General features: G+C 44.3%; 2 protein-coding genes across 7 annotated transcripts in view; both read right to left on the reverse strand.

Moving 5' to 3' along the window:
• LOC115202345 (uncharacterized) overlaps positions 1–16120 on the reverse strand; it is a 35362-nt gene extending 19242 nt beyond the window's left edge. Inside the window, exons 1-4 of one of the 4 annotated variants that reach the window (XM_029766451.1) lie at positions 15524–16120; positions 15061–15197; positions 3916–4125; positions 2259–2474 (exon numbers count right to left, since the gene is read on the reverse strand). In XM_029766451.1, the coding sequence (XP_029622311.1) occupies positions 2259–2474; positions 3916–4125; positions 15061–15197; positions 15524–15821 (861 nt within the window). In that variant the 5' untranslated portion in view covers positions 15822–16120. Of the gene's footprint in view, positions 1–2258; positions 2475–3915; positions 4126–4279; positions 4417–6522; positions 7297–15060; positions 15198–15523 lie in introns of those variants that run through there. The other 3 variants (XM_029766452.1, XM_029766450.1, XM_029766453.1) reach the window with 3 other exon arrangements.
• The window catches only part of LOC115202347 (Krueppel-like factor luna), a 34485-nt gene continuing 18137 nt past the window's right edge, over positions 7756–24103 (reverse strand). The window contains exon 4 of one of the 3 annotated variants that reach the window (XM_029766457.1): positions 7756–9312. Coding sequence is in view for 1 of the 3 variants with exons in the window: in XM_029766459.1 (XP_029622319.1) it covers positions 18588–18629 (42 nt within the window). In the remaining 2 variants the exon portion in view is untranslated. Of the gene's footprint in view, positions 9313–11309; positions 11345–18389; positions 18630–24103 lie in introns of those variants that run through there. The other 2 variants (XM_029766456.1, XM_029766459.1) reach the window with 2 other exon arrangements.

A 24103-nucleotide genomic window follows, 5' to 3' on the forward strand; every position in this document is an offset into this window, starting at 1 on the left:
ACCTTTTGCTATGAGACTCGAAATTGAGCTCAAGTGCATCCTGTTTCCATTGATCATCCTTGAGATGTTTCTACAACTTGATTGGAGTCCACCTGTGGTAAATTCAATTGCTTGGACATGATTTGGAAAGGCATACACCTGTCTATATAAAGGCCACACAGTTGACAGTGAATGTCAGAGCAAAAACCAAGCCATAAGGTCGAAGGAATTGTCCGTAGACCTCCGAGAAAGGTTTGTGTTGAGGCACAGATCTGGGGAAGGCTACCAAAACATTTCTGCAGCATTGAAGGTCCCCAAGAACACAGTGGCTTACATCATTCTTAAATGGAAGAACCAAGATTCTTCCTAGAGCTGGCCGCCCCATGCCAAATTGAGCAATCGGGGGGAAAGGGCCTTTGTCAGTGAGTGGACCAAGAACCCGATGGTCACTCTGAAAGAGCTCCAGAGTTCCTCGGTGGAGATGGGGGAACTTTCCAGAAGGACAACCATCTCTGCAGCACTCCACCAATCAGGCTTTTATAGTAGTCATCAGACGGAAGCCACTCCTCAGTAAAAGGCACATGACAGCCCGCTTGGATTTTGCCAAAAGGCAACTAATGAACTCTCAGACCATGAGAAACAAGTTTCTCTGGTCTGATGAAACCAACGAACTCTTTGGACTGAATGCCAAGCGTCCCATCTGGAGGAAACCAGGCAATGCACATCACTATGGTGAAGCATGGTGGTGGCAGCATCACGCTGTGGGGATGTTTTTCAGTGGCAGTGACTGGGAGACTAGTCAGGATTGAGGGAAAGATTAACGGAGCGAAGTACAGAGAGATCCTTGATGACAACCTGCTACAGAGCGCTCAGGACATGACTGGGGCGAAGGTTCACCTTCCAACAAGACATTGACCCTGAGCACACAGCCAAGACAACGCAGGAGTGGCTTCGGGACAAGTCTCAATGTCCTTGAGTGGTCCAGCCAGAGCCCGGACTTGAACCCGATCAAACATCTCTGGAGAAACCAGAAAACAGCTGTGAAGTGATGCTCCCAATCCATCTTGACAGAGCTTGAGAGGATCTGCAGAGAAGAATAGGAGAAACTCCACAAGTTTGTAGCGTCATACCTAAGAATACTTAGAATGTAATCGCTGCCAAAGATGCATCAACAAAGTACAAAGGGTCTGAATACTTATGTAAATGTAATATTTGCAGTTTTTATTTATATCACACACATTTGCAAAAATGTATAACCTGTTTTTGCTTTGTCATTATGGGGTAGTGTGTATAGATTGAATACTTCCCGAATGCACTGTAGAACAAATCAAGTTTGAACTCATGATATTGCTATAACAGCTTTTTTCAATAGGAATTTCTTGCTTCGGTCCAATTTCTCAATGATGAAGCTTCTGATGTCTTTTCAGATTGCTGGAGTGGGAGAACCTGCGCCCGCAATGTGCACAACTGAAGGGCTTCTCTCCAGTGTGGACATTCAGGTGCATTTGGAGATCGGTGCGGGACATAAAGCTCTTCTCACACAAGGTGCAGGCGAACGCCCGCTTTCTGGTGTGGATGACCGCGTGCTGCCGCAAGTCGCTCTCATGGACAAACTTCTTATGGCAGCTCAGGCAACCGTACAATCGCTCTATGGTGTCAGGTCTAACATGTGTGGCAAGATTACTCGAGTGAGATGAAGTTGTGGCGCTTTGTCTAAAATGGCCGACAGGAAGTGAGGTATGAGCTGGTTGTTGAACTCCTCTTCCTGGTATTTCAGAGTGTCTCTGGAGGCTTGCCATCGTAGGTGCGTTCCTCTCAAACACTCCCTCTCCCTGCTTATTTCCAGTCCCATTGACCTGTGTAGTAGCTGTACCCACCTGACCCCACTCGAAATCTCTATCTACCTGCTGCCCACTGGATACAGAGTCAATCACTATCACATGTTCTGATGAGGAATGGAACGACTTGGGGGAAAACCTGTGGTTTTCTAACCCTACACTTCTCATTTCTATGTCTGAGCTAGTCTGTGTTTCTGGGCCCTCTGGGCCACTCCCTAGGTCCATTACTTTAGTGTGAGCAGCAGATGCACCATTATCAGTCGCTACTACCTCTCTGCACATCTGGTTTAAAGAATCTCTTAGGAGATTGAGGCCCCCGTACATGTCACACTTTGTGTCCAGACTCGGTCTCTCTGCTCTGGGTTCAAATCCTGTGTACTGCTGGAGTCCCTGGTTCACATTTCCTGTTTCTGACTGGAAGACGACGTCAGATCCACTGACCTCCATAGCAGTGTTGATGTAGTTGTTGTTGCTTCTGGGGCCACTGGACTGAATGGCAGGGTCCTCTGTGGTGGCTGCAGCCAGTTGGGTGGTTAGCTCTCTGCTGCCCTCTACTGTTCTGGCAGGGTGGCTGATCCTAGAGTCCTGGTCATCTGCTTCTCCCTCCACCTTGATGATCAGCAGGTCTGGTTCCCCTTCCTCTGTCTCTGCTGACTGCTGATGGGGTTAAGTGGGAGAGATGAGTGAGTGAGACAGAGCATACACTATCTACTGAATGGAGATATGGGCATGACATGGGATTTAGTGTAATTCATAGTAGTTGCCTTGTTGTTATTGTGTTATAATCAGTGGTGTAGTGGAGAGAAACTCCACCTTTTTCTATTTTGCACAAAAACCTTCATAAAGACATTGGATAGAAGGAAATTATTCCACTAATATGAATATAACTGCACATATATCTTAAGACTGTTTCATGAATTTTATTATAAACTCTTAAATCCCATTCAAAAACAGCAAGGGACGTGATCCAGGAAGTAGGCAGGACTTTCATAGCGTATTGCTATAAAACAAACTGACATCATGCTAATCCATAGCGTTTTTCCATAGGAATCTCTTGCTTCTGTGTCAGTTCTCAATGATGAAGCTTCTGATGTCTATTCAGATTGCTGGAGTGGGAGAACCTGCGCCCGCACTGTGCACAACTGAAGGGCTTTTCCCCAGTGTGGACGTTCTGGTGAACTTGGAGATGGCTGGCGCACACAAAGCTCTTCTCACACAAGGTGCAGGAAAATGTCCGCTTTCTGGTGTGGATGACTGCATGCCGCCGCAAGTCACTCTCGTGGACAAACTTCTTATTGCAGCTCGGGCAACCATACGGTCGTTCTACGGTACCAGGTGTAACATCTGTGGCGAGATTACTGGAGTGAGAGGAAGTTGTGGCGCTTAGTCTAAAATGGCCGACAGGAAGTGAGGTATGAGCTGGTTGTTGAATTCTTATTCCTGGTATTTCAGAGTCTCTATGGAGGCTTGCCAACGAACACCAACTATCTTTGTTGGCCTCACCTGCATTTCCTGTGACAAGATGCATGCCTGTATTTATCTCTGAGGGCCGGAAGCCGGGTGAAACCAATAGCGTGTTGTCTCTCATTGAATCGGGGTGAACGGGGCGAATCATTGGTGAGTTTCTGTTAAACACTCCCACTTCCTGCTTATTTCCAGTCCCATTGACCTGTGGTGTAGTAGCTGTACCCACCTGACCCCACTCAAAATCTCTATCTACCTGCTGCCCACTGGATACAGAGTCAATCACTATCACATGTTCTGATGAGGAATGGAACTCCTTGGGGGAAAACCTGTGGTTTTCTAACCCTACACTTCTCATTTCTATGGCCGATTTAGTCTGTGTTTCACAGACCACTGGGCCACTCCCTAGGTCCATTACTTTAGTGTGAGCAGCAGAGGCACCATCATCAGTCTCTACTGCCTCTCTCCACACCTGGTTTAAAGAACCTCTTAGGAGATTGAGGCCCCCGTACATGTCACACTTAGTGTCCAGACTCTGTATCTCTGCTTTGGGTTCAAATCCTGTGTACTGCTGTGGTCCCTGGTACACATTCCCTGTTTCTGATTGGAGGAGGACGGCGTCAGATCCACTGACCTCCATAGCGGTGTTGTAGTTGTTGCCTCTGGGACCTCTGGGCTGGAAGGCGGGATCCTCGGTGGTGGCTGCAGTCAGTTGGGTGGTTAGCTCTCTGCTGCCCTCCACTGTTCTGGCTGGGTGGCTGATCCTAGAGTCCTGGTCATCTGCTTCCCCCTCATCCTTGATGATGAGCAGGTCTGGTTCCCCTTCCTCTGTCTCTGCTGACTGCTGATGGGGTTAAGTGGGAGAGATGAGTGAGTGAGACAGATCATACACTATCTACTGAATGGAGATATGGTCATGACATGGGATTTAGTGAAATAAATAAAATTAGGCATAAGTCTGTGACAGTCTAAAATAGGTTGTTAAAATTGGAACTCACCTCATCACTTGTAGCATCCATATGCATTGATGGAGAGACATCCTCTTGGTCCACGTCTATGGGCTGTCTGTCTCTTGGTATGCTGCTGTTCCCAACACTTTTGTTGGAAAGTCTGGCTCTGCTTTGCCAAGTAGGTCCTGGAAATAAAGGGGAAGTAAAAAAAGTTTTAAAAATAAATAAATTCATAGCTATGATATTTACTAAATTATGATCATCTTCCATATGCCCCCATCCATCAATGGTGTTTTTACAAAGAACAAAGGAAGCATAATATGTTAATGTCCGTGTGTAATGTGTCTGTAGAGCTAGAAGGATCCTAGCTGTGTTGACAGTACAAAGTAAGCATGACATACAGTGAGGGAAGAAAGTATTTGATCCCCTGCTGATTTTGTACGTTTGCCCACTGACAAAGAAATCAGCCTATAATTTTAATGGTAGGTTTATTTGAACAGTGAGAGACAGAATAACAACAACAAAAAATCCAGAAAAACGCATGTCAAAAATGTTATAAATTGATTTGGATTTTAATGAAGGAAATAAGTATTTGACCCCTCTGCAAAACATGACTTAGTACTTGGTGGCAAAACCCTTGTTGGCAATCACAGAGGTCAGACGTTTCTTGAAGTTGGCCACCAGGTTTGCACACATGTCAGGAGGGATTTTGTCCCACTCCTCTTTGCAGATCTTCTCCAAGTCATTAAGGTTTCGAGGCTGACGTTTGGCAACTCGAACCTTCAGCTCCCTCCACAGATTTTCTATGGGATTAAGGTCTGGAGACTGGCTAGGCCACTCCAGGACCTTAATGTACTTCTTCTTGAGCCACTCCTTTGTTGCCTTGGCCGTGTGTTTTGGGTCATTGTCATGCTGAAATACCCATCCACGACCCATTTTCAATGCACTGGCTGAGGGAAGGAGGTTCTCACACAAGATTTGACGGTACATGGCCCCGTCCATCGTCCCTTTGATGCGGTGAAGTTGCCCTGTCCCCTTAGCAGAAAAACACCCCCAAAGCATAATGTTTCCACCTCCATGTTTGACGGTGGGGATGGTGTTCTTGGGGTCATAGGCAGCATTCCTCCTCCTCCAAACACAGCAAGTTGAGTTGATGCCATAGAGCTCCATTTTGGTCTCATCTGACCACAACACTTTCACCCAGTTGTCCTCTGAATCATTCAGATGTTCATTGGCAAACTTCAGACGGTCATGTGTATGTGCTTTCTTGAGCAGGGGGACTTTGCGGGCGCTGCAAGATTTCAGTACTTCATGGCGTAGTGTGTTACCAATTGTTTTCTTGGTGACTATGGTCCCAGCTGCCTTGAGATCATTGACAAGATCCTCCCGTGTAGTTCTGGGCTGATTCCTCACCGTTCTCATGATCATTGCAACTCCACGAGGTGAGAGCTTGCATGGAGCCCCAGGCCGAGGGAGATCGACAGTTCTTTTGTGTTCTTCCATTTGCGAATAATCGCACCAACTGTTGTCACCTTCTCACCAAGCTGCTTGGCGATGGTCTTGTAGCCCATTCCAGCCTTGTGTAGGTCTACAATCTTGTCCCTGACATCCTTGTTTGGTCTTGGCCATGGTGGAGAGTTTGGAATCTGATTGATTGATTGCTTCTGTGGACAGGTGCCTTGTATACAGGTAACATGCTGAGATTAGGAGCCCTCCCTTTAAGAGTGTGCTCCTAATCTCGGCTCGTTACCTGTATAAAAGACACCTGGGAGCCAGAAATCTTTTTGATTGAGAGGGGGTCAAATACTTATTTCCCTCATTAAAATGCAAATCATTTTATAACATTTTTGACATGCGTTTTTCTGGATTTTTTTGTTGTTATTCTGTCTCTCACTGTTCAAATAAACCTACCATTAAAATTATAGACTGATCATTTCTTTGTCAGTGGGCAAACATACAAAATCAGCAGGGGATCAAATACTTTTTACCCTCACTGTACACTGAGTGTACAAAACATTTACAACACCTGCTTTAATGTATTTCTGTGTTCATATTTCAGAACAACAGAGATTATTTAGACTTTCAGAATAGTGAGAGAAAAAAAATCATGCTGTGAGGAAAAATAGAGTCACTACAAATTAGTACTCCCAATACACAGTGGGGAACAATGGGCCTTCTACGCTTTCAAGAAGGGCTAAGGATTTCTAAAATATTATAATAACTATATTATTTCCAATAATGTTGATTCTAGGATGTTCTTTGTACACACTGTCAAATTCATCATCACCAACCTGTCGTTGCAGTCTCTCGATGGTTGTGTCTGTTTAGCAGGCGTATTCCATGGAAGCGGTTGTGGACGGACCCATCCGAAAACTTTGTTCTCTCTGCTCGAAACCTCGCGATCTGAAGTTCCATCAATTTCATTTTCCTCCGGAGAAATTCGTTGTCCTTTTGGCTTTGGGAAATCTCCAGGTGTACAACGGCATAGCCATCGTCAACAACTTTGCAGATTTCGGCGACAGCAGCGTTGGCTAGCACCTCCATGATTGAGGCTATCTGCGCCTGGAAATCAGCAACGGAACCCGACATTGTTCTCCAGAAGCTTTTGGTCCCTTTTCAATATGAAAACAGACTTTGTGTTTACTATAATATTATAATAATCTACAGTTATCTAGTTTGCTATTAAAATAAAGGCAATCCTGTCAGAAACGAAACATCGCTAGCTTTGTTTGTAGCCGGTGATTCTTTCCTTTTCCTCGTCATTATGCTGGACTGTAGAATTTAGAGTTTAACACCGCCACCTACTGTACAGGAGTTCTCCATCGCAACAACGTTGTAGCTAAGTTATAAAAAAAATAACGGCTTTCATTTATTAAATGGGTGATTGTGAAAAAATATTTGACTGAATTAGTGGTTAATTGATAGATATTGTGACAAACGCCCTAAACTAAGAAAAGTGCAGAATAATGCCTGGCTGGACGTGGCATACCCACATAATCATATGTAACCCAATATTTGCTGTCTGCCCCACATACACAGGCAAACAGCATCAGGATATCTTCATGTATCTTGGAAATATAGACCTGTAAACACAGAGATACAATAGGTGGAAATATAAACTATTAATATTTATGATGAATGTACACATTACTTTTTAGTAGCTGAATAATAGACAACGTCCCAATTCATTGCTCTCATTCAGTGCTGTTTGGTCCTGCCTGATAAAAATACACAGTTACACGTTTTTGTTGTTGTTGTGGCTATTGTAATCGGCTCTAAAGAAAGCAAGTGGGCTTAGACATCGAAATTAAACATTCCTTGAAGGATTTTGTATCTTTGGCCCTACTCATGTAATTAAACCACAGATTATTTTTGGGGGCACCCTAGATTTGACCTCAAATCCAATATGGTGTCCAAAATCCAATATGGGTGCAATAATATCATTTGATGGTGGTTAATGTATGAATTAAGTCAATTAGATATTTTTTGTCAGAATTATGTAAAACACTTATGCCCATAAAGACTGTTTTGGTGTAAATCTATTTTATTCTGATTCCAATATGTCCAACATTTTTTTTTTTTTTTTTTTTTTTCTACTGCATCATTGATTGTATGTTGTTTTACTCCATGTGTAACTCTGTGTTTTTGTATGTTGTCGAACTGCTTTGCTTTATCTTGGCCAGGTCGCAATTGTAAATGAGAACTTGTTCTCAACTTGCCTGCCTGGTTAAATAAAGGTGAAATAAAAAAATAAAAAAAACATGATTCACATACCTTTGCCTGCTAATAGTGAGGTCCAAAAGTATTTGGACAGTGAACATGTTTTGTTGTTCTTTTGGCTCTGTACTCCAGCACTTTGAATTTGAAATGATACAATGACTATGAGGTTAAATTACAGACAGTAAACTTTACAGGAAAGATTCATACATTTTGAATGTTATATTGTTTTTGTGTGAGCGATGTTCTACCGATACCAGGGGTCATGCTTTTCATGTGTATTGGAGCTATTGCCGTTCAAGAAGGTAGAAATTTGGTCGGTATGATGTACCATTGCGATAAAACTGCTCTCCCTACACTGGAAATGAAGAGATTAAGAGAAATAAAACTTTTTGATCGCAAAAAAAGTCTGGGATTCGTGTCAGATTTCAATACTTGACAATGTCAAGATAGGTTGTCTTCTATCGAATGAAGCATTGATCATATTTGTGCGATATTCCTACCTTCATCAAGCCTGTGACTACTTGTTGGATGCATGTGCAGTTTGTTTTGGTTGCGTTTCAGATTATTTTGTACCCAATAGAAATCAAATCAAATTGTATTTGTCACATGAAATGCTTACTTACAAGCCCTAAACCAACAAAGCAGAATTTATTTTAAAGTAAGAAAATATTTGCACAAAATAAATAATTTAAAGTAAGAAAAAAAGTAACACAATAAAATAACAATAATGATGCTATATACAGGGAGGTACAGGCACAGAGTCAATGTGCGGGGGTACAGGTTAGTCGAGGAAATATGTACATGTAGTTAGGGGTAAAGTGACTATGCATAGATAAACAGTGAGTAGCAGCAGTGTAAAAAAGGGTGTCAATGCAAATCGTCTGGGTAGCCGTTTGATTAACTGTTTAGCAGTCTAATGGCTTGAGGGTAGAAGCTGTGAATGGTACATAATGTATTGTGTCATTTTGGAGTCATTTTTATTGTAAATAAGAATAGAATGTGTTTCTAAACACTTCCACATTAATATGGATGCTACCATGATTACAGATAATCATGAATAAATCGTGAATAATGATAAGTGAGAAAGTTCTCGGCATAAAAATCCTAAATATGACCAAAGTGCTGGAGTACAGAGCCAAAACAACAACAAAATATGTCACTGTCCAAATACTTTTGGACCCAACTGTATATCAAATGACAGCGTTTTCATGAATGTGATTATTTACTCTTGAATCCCATAAAAAAAAGCAAGGTACATGATCCAGGAAGTAGGCAGGCTTTCATAGAGTATTGCAATAACCTAACTGACATAATGCTAATCCATAGCTTTTTTCCATAGGAATCTCTTGCTTCTGTGTCAGCTATCAATGATGAAGCTTCTGATGTCTTTTCAGATTGCTGGAGTGGGAGAACCTGCGCCCGCACTGTGCACAACTGAAGGGCTTCTCTCCAGTGTGGACGTTCTGGTGCACTTGGAGCTTGCTGGGGGACACAAAGCTCTTCTCACACAACGTGCAGGCGAATGCTCGCTTTCTGGTGTGGATGATCATGTGATGCTGTAAGTCACTCTCGTGGACAAACTTTTTATGGCAACTCGAGCAACCGTACGGTCGTTCTACGGTACCAGGTCTAAAGTGTGTGGCGAAATTACTAGAGTGAGAGAAAGTTGTAGCGCTTGGTCTAAAATAGCCGTCAGGAAGTGAGGAAGGAACTGGTTGTTGAACTCCTCTTCCTGGTATTTCAGAGTGTCTATGGAGGCTTGCCAATGAGCACCAACTAGCTTTGTTGGCCTCACTTGCATTTCCTGTGTCAAGATGCATGCCTGTATTTTTCTCTGCAGGATGGAAACCGGGTGCTACCAATAGCGTTGTGTTGTCTCTCATTGAATCGGGGTGAACGGGGCGAATCATTGGTGCATTTCTGTTAAACCCTCCCACTCCCTGCTTATTTCCAGTCCCATTGACCTGTGGTGTAGTAGCTGTACCCACCTGACCCCACTCAAAAGCTCTATCTACCTGCTGCTCACTGGATACAGAGTCAATCACTATCACATGTTCTGATGAGGAATGGAACTCCTTGGGGGAAAACCTGTGGTTTTCTAACCCTACACTTCTCATTTCTATGTCTGAGCTAGTCTGTGTTTCGGGGCCCACTGGGCCACTCCCTAGGTCCATTACTTTAGTGTGAGCAGCAGAGGCACCATCATCAGTCGCTACTGCCTCTCTCCACACCTGGTTTAAAGAACCTCTTAGGAGAGTGAGGTCCCTGTTCATGTCACACTTTGTGTCCAGACTCTGTCTCTCTGCTTTGGGTTCAAATCCTGTGTGCTGCTGGGGTCCCTGGTTCACAGTCCCTGTTTCTGATTGGAGGAGGACGGTGTCAGATCCACTGACATCCATAGCGGTGTTGTTGTAGCTGTTGTTGCCTCTGTGGCCAATGGCCTGAATGGCAGGGTCCTCTATGGTGGCTGTGGTTAGCTCTCTGCTGCCCTCTACTGTTCTGGCTGGGTGGCTGATCCTAGAGTCCTGGTCATCTGCTTCCCCCTCATCCTTGATGATCAGCAGGTCTGGTTCCCCTTCCTCTGTCTCTGCTGACTGCTGATGGGGTTAAGTGGGAGAGATGAGTGAGTGAGACAGATCATACACTATCTACTGAATGGAGATATGGTCATGACATGGGATTTAGTGTAATTCATAGTAGTTGCCTTGTTGTTATTGTGTTATAATCAGTGGAGTACTGGAGGGTAAACTCCACCTTTTGTATTTTACTCAAACCTTGATAAAAGACTAATACAAATATAATTAAGCAATAAGCCCTGAGGGGGTGTGGTATGTGGCCAATATACCACGGCTAATGGCTGTTCTTACCACGACGCAACGCAGAGTGCCTGGACACAGCCCTTAGCCATGGTATATTGTCCATATAACACAAACCCCTGAGGTGCCTTATTGCTATTATAAGTTACCAACATAATTAGAGCAGTAAAAATAAATATGTTTTGTCATACACGTGGTATACGAATTGATATACCAAGGCTATCAGCCAAACAGCATTCAGGGATCGAACCACCCAGTTTATAACGAGATATAGCTTAAATGAACGCGTTTTCATGAATTTGATTATATACTCTTAAATCCCCATTCAAAAACAGCGATGATCCAGGAAGTAGGCAGGACTTTCAAAGCAGTCTTATTTGTCACATGCGTCGAATACAACGGGTGAAGACTTCACCTTGAAATGCTTACTTACGAGCCCTTCCCAATGATGAAGAATTGAAAATAATAATAATAATGTAAATACAAAACAAATAATAAAAATAGCGTATTGCTATAACCTACCTGACATAAAGCTAAACCATAGCTTTTTTTACATAGGAATCTCTTGCTTCTGTGTCTAGGGCTGGCACAATTACCGTATAACCCTGTAACTGATGGCTATGGATGAAGACCGTCATAACTGTTTTTATACAGTACCAGTCAAAAGTTTGTTCACACCTACTCATTCAAGGGTTTTTCTTTATTTTTACTATTTTCTACATTGTAGAATAATAGTGAAGACATCAAAAGTATGAAATAATACATATGGAATCATGTAGTAATTTTTTTTTTTTTTTAACAAATCCAAATATATTTGAGATTTTATATTTATCAAAAGTAGCCACCCTTTGCCTTGATGACAGCTTTGCACACTCTTGGCATTCTCTCAACCAGCCTCATGAGGTAGTCACCTGGAATGCATTTAAATTGACAGGTGTGCCTTGATAAAAGTTAACTTGTGGAATTTCTTTCCATCTTAATGCGTTTGAGCCAATCAGTTGTGTTGTAACAAGGTAGGGGTGGTATACAGAAGATAGCCCTATTTGGTAAAAGACCAAGTCCGTATTATGGCAAGAACAGCTCAAATAAGCAAAGAGAAACGACAATCCATCATTACTTTAAGACATGAAGGTCAGTCAATCAGGAAAATGTCAAGAACTTTGAAAGTGCAGTCGCAAAAATAGAACGCCACAGCAAAGGAAGACCCAGAGTTACCTCTGCTGCAGAGGATAAATTCATTAGAGTTACCAGCCTCAGAAATGCTTCAGAGTTCAAGTAACAGACACATCTCAACATCAACTGTTCAGAGGAGACTGTGTGAATCAGGCCTTTATGGTCGAATTGCTGCAAAGAAACCACTACTGAAGGACACCAATAAGAAGAAGAGACTTGCTTGGACCGAGAAACATGAGCAATGGACATTAGACGGGTGGAAATCTGTCCTTTGGTCTGATGAGTCCAAATTTGATGATCTCTCCATGTGTGGTTCCCACCGTGAAGCATGGAGGTGGTGTGATGGTGCTTTGCTGGTGACACGGTCTGTGATACATTTAGAATTCAAGGCACACTTAACCAGCATGGCTACCACAGCATTTTGCAGCTATACGTCATCCCATCTGGCTTGCGCTTAGTGGGACTATCATTTGTTTTTCAACAGGACAATGACCCAACACACCTCCAAGCTGTGTAAGGGCCATTTGACCAAGAAGGAGAGTGATGGAGTGCTGCATCAGATGACCTGGCCTCCACAATCATCTGACCTCAACCCAATTGAGATGGTTTGGGATGCGTTGGACTGCAGAGTGAAGGGAAAGCAGCCAACAAGTGCTCAGCATATGTGGGAACTCCTTCAAGACTGTTGAAAAAGCATTTCAGGTGAAGCTGTTTGAGAGAATGCCAAGTGTGCACAGCTGTCATCAAGGCAAAAGGTGGCTACTTTGAAGAATCTCAAATATAAAATATATTTTGATTTGTTGAACACTTTGATTACTACATGATTCCATATGTGTTATTTCATAGTTTTGATGTCTACACTATTATTCTACAATGTAGAAAATAGTAAAAATAAAGAAAAACCCTTGAATGAGTAGATGTGTCCAAACTTTTGACTGGTACTGTATATAATAATGATATCTTTTTTTGGAACAAACAGCTGACTGAAAACGGGAAGGCCGGGTATTTGTGTGGTTGAGTCCGTTTCTGCCATAGAATTAGGAATTAGAATACATAAATGGACATGAAAAGGTCTTATAACAGTATAAAAGGTCAGCCATTTTGGTCAGGGAGTTTGTCAACCATGCTCAGCCAGTGTGCTGCGATAAGATAGTGTAAAACAATGAATTTGAAAATTAACTGCACAGTATATTTATTAGCTAGCCAGCCAGTTTAAGTGTAATGATTTCCAATAATTGTTCAAATTAACTGCCAATATGCCAACATTCCATACAAACAGTGCAGTCAATCCACAGCCATACACTGGCTGAAATCAGTTGATGATAGGTCTTAAACAAGTTGTAAATGCAATAATAATAATAAGTACAATAAGTACTTATATTGTATCATATTACAACATTCCCAGCTTTCCAAGAAAACAAACACTCAGACATTTATGGTCTGTTTAGATATATGTTAGAGGCTATTTAAACAGAAAGTATAAAAAACCTGTATAAAGTGTATTTATAATTTCATGACAATATTTTAGGTTAAAAATCATTATATTTCTGATATCACATGCCTTATGAATTATAATTCATAAGTAAAAGCAGGAAATGCATCACCTCTGCCTCTACTGCCATTAGTTCCAATTTGACCGGATTGGATTTCTTCCTGACCACAATGGCTGCCATTCTCACTCCATTCTAGAACTGAGTGTTGATGACATAGAGATCCTATTAAATTACTAGAGGGGCTATGGTTTCTGCTGTAACATGGACTCTCCAACGTGATGAAACTTTGTTGCTCCTTGCTGAAACAAGTCAGGAGCCGAGGAGAAAATGCCTGTCTTTTGCAATTCAAACAGTTACAACCAATTACCGTCATCCAAAATTCCTTGACAGTCACGGCCCTATCTGTGTCAGTTCTCAATGATAAAGCTTCTGATGTCTTTTCAGATTGCTGGAGTGGGAGAACCTGCACCCGCACTGTGCACAACTGAAGGGCTTTTCCCCAGTGTGGACGTTCTGGTGCACTTGGAGATGGCTGGCGCACACAAAACTCTTCTCACACAAGGTGCAGGAAAATGTCCGCTTTCTAGTGTGGATGACCGCGTGACGCCGCAAGTCACTCTCTTGGACAAACTTCTTATGGCAGCTCGGGCAACCATTCGGTCGTTCTATGGTGCCAGGTCTAATGTGAGTAGCAAGACTACTCGAGTGAGAGGAAGCTGCGGAGCTTGGTCAAAATGGCTGACAGGAAGTGAGGTATGAGCTGGTTGTTGAGCTCCTCTTCCTGGTATTTCAGAGTGTCTACGGAGACTTAAAAACTATCTTTGTTGGCCTCACCTACATTTCCTGTGTCAAGATGGGTGGCTGTATTTAAAAAGAGTCTCTTAAGGCGTCTGCATGCTTCCCAGTCGAAAACAGTTCGGTTGAGATGGTGCATATTTTATGACAACATTATGTGACAATTTTGTTCGTTTTGGACTTCAGTGAGGTTTTTTTCAGTTGTTCGGGCACAGAATTGTTCTTCTGGAGTTATGCTGAAGTTCAGAGCGGAAGTCTACGCCCCTTCGTTGGTGATTGGTCAACAGTAGTGGTTCTTCAATAAAGTAATTGTTGTCATTCAAGAGAGACGACTCGTTTTCATGCAAATATTTTCATTGAAAACTACTGCACCAAACATCTTAATGTAAAATTGCGCGACTAAGATTTCTTGAGTTATCTTAGATTAACTCGGACCATTTTGAGGAAGTATAGACTCGCTACGGTGTTTCACTTTCGTGACGCATCTGCTTGTTTGGAAAATGTATGTAATGCTTTTGAGTGCGGGGCACTGTCCTCAGATAATCGCATGGTGTAATTTCGCCATAAAGCCTTTTTTAAAATCTGACAACGCGGCTGGATTAACAAGAAGTTAAGCTTTTAAATGATTATTGACACTTGTATTTTCATGAATGTTTAATATTACGATTTCTGTCATTTGAATTTCGCGCTCTGCAATTTCACCGGGTGTTGTCGAGGTGAGATAGCATCCCAATGATCTGTAAGAAGTTAACAAGACATTTGTGGAGTAGTTGAAAATCAAGTTTTAATGACTCCAACATAAGTGTGTGTAAACTTCCGACTTCAACTGTACCTCATCACTTGTAGCAACCATATGCTTTGATGAAGAGACATCCTCTTGGTCCACGTCTATGGGCTGTCTGTCTCTTTGAATGCTGCTGTTCCCAAAACTCCTGTTGGAAAGTCTGGCTCTGCTTTGCCAAGTAGGTCCTGGAAATAAAGGGGGAGGTTCATTTGACCCCATCCATCAATGGTGTTTTACAAAGAACAAAGCAAACAAAATACCTTCATTGACGTATGTTATGTGTCAATAGAGCTAGAAGGATCCTAGCTGTGTTGACAGGACAAAGTCAGCATGATACGTCATATATGGAATGTCAATAATACTGCTGGGCCCTAACTGTTTTGACATTACATAAATCATGGATGTATTATACTTGCTTTGAACTTTGTAAAACACAATTGATGGATGGGATCAATTGAAGATTCATGTAATTTAGTCTATGTGCACTGTCAAATTCACCATCATCACCAACCTGTCGTTGCAGTCTCTCGATGGTTGTGTCTGTTTAGCAGGCGTATTCCATGGAAGCGGTTGTGGACGGACCCATCTGAAAACTTTGTTCTCTCTGCTCGAAACCTGGCGATCTGAAGTTCCAACAATTTCATTTTTCTCCGGAGAAATTCGTTGTCCTTGTGGCTTTGGGACATCTCCATGTGTACAACCGCATAGCCATCGTCAACAATTTTGCAGATTTCGGTTACAGCAGCGTTGGCTAGCACCTCCATGATTGAGGCTATCTGCGCCTGGAACTCGACCACGGAACCCGACATTGTCCCCGACGTTTTGCCCCCTTTTTCAATATGAAAACAGTCTTTATGTTTTCTATATTATGACGATATACAGTTATCTAGCAAGCTATTCAAACAAATACAATAATATCAGAAACTTAACATCGATAGCTAGCTAGCTTTGTTTGTAACGTTAGCTTGCTGTTGAGATTATTTTTCCTGTTCCTCATCATCACTTTCATGTAAACATATGCGCCACCTACTGTACAGGAGTGCTCCACCACAACAATGTTGTAGCTATTTTAAACACGATATTTGGTGTAAACAATATTTCATGATTTAAAAAGAAATAAAGCATTACACTATTTGTGGTGTTTCTATAAACGACAAAACAGTTAATTGATAATATAAAAAAGTAACTTTCAACAGTATGACAGACTAGCCTACAATATAGTACATTGATATGAATTCCATTTACATTTTTACAGCCCCTCAGTCTGACAGTAAATATATCTTGTTGAGAGGCAAAGGGACATTTTAATTCTTAATTACTGTACTTTGGTTCACCACTGCATCAATATAAATTCATAAGGATGTTTACAATTTTCACCTGTAATAACTCACATTATCAATCCACTCTGGACCAAGCATCCAGCTAGTTGACCTAAATACACAACCACTGCACACAGAGGGTAGCGTTAAATGTGGAAACCAATCAAACTGTCAAAAACACATGGACCCAGTTTTCATATGAAAACCCCAGAAGTGTGGAGTCATTCCTCTTAAACTATGGCCAGGAGTTTTTCACTGGTCTGATCACAGGAAAAACTCCTGGCCTTGTCAATCATTGCACCAGGTGGAGTAGTGTGAAGTTGCCCCTAGAAGCTGATCTTGGGTCCGTTTTTGATTTTTTTCCACTAACAGTTAAGGTTAGGATTGGGGAGAGGAATCTGATCCTAGAGCTGTACCTAGAAGGGTGTTGACTGTTTGTAGCACTTCCCGCAGTAGACACATTGAAATGGTTTCCCTCCGGTGTGCACCCTCTTAGGCATCTCCAGTTGTTGGCTGTGGGAGAAGTGCTTGGAGCAGTGGCTGCACCGGAGCTGCCTCTTGGCCGAGCGAGACCTTAGCTGTTGTGGCTGATTTTTAATGCCTTTCGAGCCTCTGAAATTCGCGAAGGTGGCTTGCTTCCTTCTTCGGGGAACATGGCAAAGAGTAACCGTTGGCGATGAAAAGTTGTTTCGGGTGAACAGTCCGTTGAAATCTGGCAACTTGAACCCAATGGCGATTTTAGCATGTAAATCTTTTGTTTAAGCAAGTCAGCCATATCAGCTATGTTTTTTAAAGAGGCAATTCATAATTTCGATTAAGACATTAATGAGCGAGCTAGGACACACGTGGTCAACTATTTGTTCAGAACATGGGCCAGTGTTACAGTGTTCTCCCTGTGCACCAAGTCAGAACCGTAGGATAGATAAAGGGGGCATATACGCAGACAATGAAAGCTCTTACAATATCCAATGATAACATTTCTCTAAAACAGGTTATAGGCTACCTGTGCACCACCAAGTCAGAACAGTAAGTGAAATTAAGAGGGGAAAATAGACCACATTATTAGGGTGAGGCACATGGGTTACTAACAGCTTACTACACAACATACACTTAGCATTACTTTCTTAGCTACAGTATACATATCTCCCTGTCATATTACATAATTTATGCAGCAGAATAAAATACATTTTTGGACTAACCCTGTTGTGCTGTGCTCAATTGAACAGGAAGGTGGCGTAGCGGTCCTTTGTGGGCAAATATTTGTCATCAAACTTTGTCATCAAAGTCAGCCATTCTCTGGATTTATGGTGCTTTCAAAACATTTACATTTACATTTAAGTCATTTAGCAGACGCTCTTATCCAGATGGGAACTCGAAAAAAAAGGTTAAATCATGATAACTTCAGTGATCGTCAGGTCATAGCTCTAGAAAGAGGCCAGAGTTCCTGATTTACAATTCCGAGTTAGATGACCTTTCAAAACGTATTTTCCCAGTCGGAGCTTGAGTTCTCAGTTGTCTTGAACTCACTGAAGTCAGATTTTCCAGTTCTGAGTTAACAGTTGTTTTGAGCGCAACATAAATCATGCTGAATTGACAGCATGACCAATACTGAATGTTTATCATTTTAAATTTGGAAAAGACAACCTTAAACTGAAAATTGGGACCACACACCCACTCCACTGAATAGCAGGCTAGTGATTGCTTTGCAATGCTTGCAGTTAGCCACTGATCCCTTCCAAACCACTAATTGTTGAATTTGCGATTTCTTGTTGTGTAATGTTTGTGTCCAATGGCCGATACATTCTATCTCTAATTTGTCTTCATTACTTCTCTTCATATGACAAGTATTAAAAAGGATTTGCCAGTAGATTGTCGACTTGATTCATGATAATGACTGCCAGCTAAGATTGTGAAAGTATGATGTTGACATGATCAGTCCAATCAAAGCTACTGTACATATAATGTGATTTGATGTCATATTATCTGTGGCCAATGACCTTGAGCCTTATTGGATGGGCTAATGTCCCCATTAGTGACAGAACACTAAGACAAATGTAATTTTGACATTGTTTGCAAACTGATATATGACACGTATTAAAGCAAAAATGACATGCACATAACCCCCCCAGCAATTTTTATTAAAAAATTGTGAGGCTCAAAACATGTGGGGCAGTGACTGCTTGAACCTCAACCCTACAGTTCCCCATAGCGCTGCGTTGTGAGTGTCAGGGGGACACTTCTCTGTCTGTCCAGGCTTTATTCCCCCTCTGTGTCCCCCTGTTCCACAGTAGATTTGGCCTGAAAAGAGGAGGGAGGAATTAAGTAGACAGGCATAATCTCTACAAAGCTCTCAAACAAATGCATGTCTATTATAACTCAGTTATTATGAGGCTATATTATTGATCCAATGGATTGAATTACGTTGTTCATTTACTGATTTAAGTCATCGACACAGAACATATGAAGCTTATCTGTTCTCAAAACATTTAAAACTAATATTGGACCTCAATAATTCCCTGTACTTTTGAAAGGAAAATGTCCTTTCCTTCGATCTGCCTGATTTCATTTGGAAGTAATGTGAGGATATATATAGAAAAGGTCAATATATATTTAGGGTTAATCTACAGTATATAGGGTCAATATACACTACCGGTCAAACGTTTTAGAACACCTACTCATTCAAGGGTTTTTCTTTATTTTTACTATTTTCTACATTGTAGAATGATAGTAAATACATCAAAACTATGAAATAACACATATGGATTCATGTAGTAACCAAAAAAGTGTTAAAGAAATCAAAATAAATTTTATATTTGAGATTCTTCAAATAGTCACCCTTTGCCTTGATGACAGCTTTGCACTCTCTTGTCATTCTCTCAACCAGCTTGCATTTCAATTAACAGGTGTGAAAAGACAGGTGTAAACGACCAAGTAAAAGACCAAAAGACCAACAGGTGTAAAATACCAAGTCCATATTATGGCAAGAACAGCTCAAATAAGCAAAGAATGCATTTCAATTAACAGGTGTGAAAAGACAGGTGTAAACGACCAAGTAAAAGACCAAAAGACCAACAGGTGTAAAATACCAAGTCCATATTATGGCAAGAACAGCTCAAATAAGCAAAGAGAAATGACAGTCCATCATTACTTTAAGACATGAAGGTCAGTCAAGATGAAAGATTTCAAGAACTTTGAAAGTTTCTTTAAGTGCAGTCGCAAAAACCCTCAAGGGCTATGATGAAATTGGCTCTCATGAGGACCGCCACAGGAATGGAAGACCCAGAGTTACCTCTGCTGCAGAGGATAAGTTCATTAGAGTTACCAGCCTCAAAAATTGCAGCCCAAATAAATACTTCACAGAGTTCAAGTAACAGACACATCTCAACATCAACTGTTCAGAGGAGACTGTGTGAATCAGGCCTTCATGGTCCAATTACTGCAAAGAGACCACTACTGAAGGACACCAATAAGAAGAAGAGACTTGCTTGGGCCAAGAAACACGAGCAATGGACATTAGACCGGTGGAAATGTGTCCTTTTGTCTGGAGTCCAAATTTGAGATTTTTGGTTCCAACCGCAGTGTCATTGAGATGTGGTGTGGGTGAACGGATGATCTCTGCATGTGTATTTCCCACCTTAAAGCATGGAAGAGGATGTGTTTGTCACGACACCTACGGAAGGTGGCGCCCCTCCTCGCCCGGGCGGTGCTCGGCGGTCGTCGTCGCCGGCCTACTAGCTGCCATCGATTTATCTTTCACGTTCTGTTAGTTAGGCCTAGGTTAGTTGTGCACCTGTTTTGTGTTAGTTGTTAGTGGGGAGGGGTATTTAGGCTAGTTAGTTAGGTTTGTTGTTTGTGCGGGATTGTTCGTTTGTCAGGGTGTGTTTCATGTGGTTCTGTATATTGTGGAGTTACGCTATTCCTTTTGGGCTGCGTCCCTGGTTACGTTCTTTTAAGGGTGGTGCGTTACTTTTGCACACCTTGCACTCCATACCTTGCATATTTTCCGTGTGGATATTTTTATTAAATTCATGAACGGAATCTTTCTGTCTCCTGCGCCTGACTCTTCGGATTCCACAAGCCACCCATTGTGACAGAATCCCAAACCAGACATGGAGTCAGCAGGAACGTCAACACCAGCCCCGTCCATAGAGGAGCGGACCGATCAACACTCCACTCTCCTCCACCGTCTGGGTACTGCTATGGACCAGGTGCTGGCACGCCTAGAGAGTTGGGACTGAAGCGCTTCCGGCCCCACTAACCAGCCGGTCCAACAGCCGACACTTCAACCAGCATCTCCAGTAGCCAGTGTCAGCGGGGTTAAACTCTCCCCTCTCAGGGAGTATGATGGCACGGCCGCTGGATGTAAGGGGTTCTTACTCCAGCTGGAGTTGTACCTAGCGACCGTCCGTCCTCCTCCCTCGGAGGAGGAGAGTGTCAGCGTCCTCGTCTCGTGTCTCACAGGTAGAGCCCTGGTATGGGCCAACGCCGTCTGGGACAGTACGGACTCAGCCAGGGACAGCTACCCGGAGTTCACCCGTCGCTTCCGGGCAGTGTTCGATCATCCCCCGGAGGGGAGAGCGGCGGGGGAGTGGCTGTTCCACCTGAGACAGGAGACAAGGAGCGCGCAGGACTTTGCTCTGGAGTTTCGGACCCTGGCTGCTGGGGCGGGGTGGAATGAGAGGGCCCTTATAGATCACTACAGGTGTAGTTTAAGGGAGGACGTCCGCCGGGAGTTAGCATGTAGGGACACTGCTGGCTCTCTGGACCAGCTGATTGACTTGTCGATCCGTTTGGACAATCTGCTGGCGGCCCGCGGGCGTCCGAACCGGGCCCTGCTCATTCCACCTCCTAGCCCTCCTGCTCCTACGCCTATGGAGATAGGGGGGGCTGCCGCTAGGAAGGTCGGAGCGGGGGGTCTCTCCTGTACCGCCTGTGGTCGCAGAGGACACACTGTGGACCGGTGCTGGAGGAACTCACCTGGGAGTCTAGATGGCAGGCAGAGCACTTCTTTGACACCTCAGGTGAGTCAGCACCAGCCTCACCCAGATCCCTCTGTCAGTCACATGTATGTATTCGTGTCCTTTCCCACTTTTTCCCCTCACTCCCGGCTTAAGGCACTAGTCGATTCAGGCGCGGCCAGGAGTTTTATGGACCGTGGGGTCGCAACTAAGTTAGGGATTCCCTTGGTTCAGTTGGGCCAACCCTTCACCGTGCACGCCCTAGATAGTCGACCACTAGGGTCTGGTCTGGTCAGAGAGGCTGAAATGAAAATGCAGGGGGGTCATGAGGAGAGTATCAGTCTCTTCCTCATTGATTCCCCGGCGTTTCCGGTGGTACTAGGGATCACCTGGCTAGCCACTCACAGACCTAAGATTTCGTGGGGACAGAGGGCTCTTAAGGGGTGGTCAAGGGAGTGCTTGGGCAAATGCATAGGGGTTTCCGTCGGTGCGACTACGGTGGAGAGTCCAGACCAAGTCTCTACCGTGCACATTCCCTCAGAGTATGCCGATTTGGCTATCGCCTTCAGTAAAACGAAGGCGACCCAATTACCACCTCATCGACGAGGAGACTGTGCGATAGATCTCCAGGTAGGCGCTGCACTTCCCCGTAGTCACGTGTATCCCTTGTCTCAGGAGGAGACGGTGGCTATGGAAACATACGTCGACGCACTGTCTCGTCTCCATGACCCTGAGGAACCGTCCGCCGAGCCCACCCCTATACTTCCAGCCTCCTGCCTGGTGGCACCGGTGGTCTGGGAGGTGGATGTGGATATCGAGCGGGCGTTACGGGCGGAACCCACTCCTCCTCAGTGTCCCGTGGGTCGTAAGTACGTCCCGCTTGGTGTCCGCGATCGATTGATTCGGTGGGTGCACACGCTACCCTCCTCGGGTCACCCGGGGATTGAGCGTACGGTGCGTGGTCTTAGTGGGAAATACTGGTGGCCCACCTTGGTGAGGGACGTGAGGCGCTATGTCTCCTCCTGTTCGGTGTGCGCCCAGAGTAAGGCTCCTAGGCATTTGCCTAGAGGGAAATTACAGCCCCTCCCGGTTCCGCAGCGACCCTGGTCCCACTGATCTCCCACCGTCCCAGGGCAACACCACGATTCTGGTCGTTGTGGACCGGTTCTCTAAGTCCTGCCGTCTGCTTCCTTTACCCGGTCTTCCTACGGCCCTGCAGACCGCGGAAGCACTATTCACCCACGTTTTCCGGCACTACGGGGTGCCTGAGGACATCGTTTCGGATCGGGGTCCCCAGTTCACGTCCCGGGTGTGGCGTGCATTTATGGAGCGACTGGGGATCTCGGTCAGTTTGACCTCAGGTTTTCACCCCGAAAGTAATGGGCAGGTGGAAAGGATAAACCAGGATGTGGGCAGGTTTCTGCGGTCCAACTGCCGGGACCGGCCAGGGGAGTGGGCGAGGTTCGTGCCGTGGGTCGAGTTAGCTCAGAACTCTCTTCGCCACTCCTCAACCAATCTGTCACCTTTCCAATGTGTGTTGGGGTATCAGCCGGTCCTGGGGCCCTGGCATCAGAGCCAGACGGAAGCCCCTGCGGTGGAAGACTGGGTCCAGCGCTCAAGGGAAACCTGGAACGCCGTTAAGGAGTCACTGGAACAGGCCAGGGGACAACAAAAAAAGAGCGCGGACCGTCGCCGCAGTGAGGCTCCAGTGTTTGCCCCAGGGGAGAGAGTCTGGCTCTCAACCCGGAACCTGCCCCTCCGCCTGCCCTGCCGGAAACTGGGTCCGCGGTTTGTAGGGCCATTTAAAGTCCTGAGGAGAATAAACGAGGTGTGTTACAGGTTACAACTTCCTTCTTATTATCGTATTAACCCCTCGTTTCATGTGTCTCTCCTCAGGCCGGTGGTAGCTGGTCCGCTGCAGGAAGATGAGGTGCTGGAGGTCCCTCCGCCCCCCCTGGACATCGAGGGGCCCCCGGCGTATATAGTCCGGTCCATCTTGGACTCCAGGCGCCGGGTGAGGGGTCTGCAGTACCTCGTGGACTGGGAGGGGTACGGTCCCGGAGGAGAGATGCTGGGTACCGGTGGGGGACATATTGGACCCTACGCTCATCCAGGACTTCCACCACCTCCATCCGGATCGCCCTGCGCCTCGTCCTCCGGGGCGTCCTCGAGGCCGGCGTCGGCGCGCTGCTGGAGCCGCGCGTCAGGGGGGGGTACTGTCACGACACCTACGGAAGGTGGTGCCCCTCCTCGCCCGGGCGGCGCTCGGCGGTCGTCGTCGCCGGCCTACTAGCTGCCATCGATTTATGTTTCACGTTCTGTTAGTTAGGCCTAGGTTAGTTGCGCACCTGTTTTGTGTTAGTTGTTAGTGGGGAGGGGTATTTAGGCTAGTTAGTTAGGTTTGTTGTTTGTGCGGGATTGTTCGTTTGTCAGGGTGTGTTTCATGTGGTTCTGTATATTGTGGAGTTACGCTATTCCTTTTGGGCTGCGTCCCTGGTTACGTTCTTTTAAGGGTGGTGCGTTACTTTTGCACACCTTGCACTCCATACCTTGCATATTTTCCGTGTGGATATTTTTATTAAATTCATGAACGGAATCTTTCTGTCTCCTGCGCCTGACTTTTCGGAATCCACAAGCCACCCATTGTGACAGTGTTATGGTGTGGGGGTGCTTTTCTGGTGACACTGTCTGTGATTTATTTAGAATTGAAGGCACACTTAACCAGCATGGCTACCACAGCATTCTGCAGCGATAAGCAATCCTATTTGGTTTGGGCTTAGTGGGACTATCATTTTATTTTCAACAGGACAATGA

The sequence above is a fragment of the Salmo trutta genome, chromosome 11 (genome assembly GCF_901001165.1).
Source record: "Salmo trutta chromosome 11, fSalTru1.1, whole genome shotgun sequence".
Taxonomy (NCBI): Eukaryota; Metazoa; Chordata; class Actinopteri; order Salmoniformes; family Salmonidae; genus Salmo; species Salmo trutta.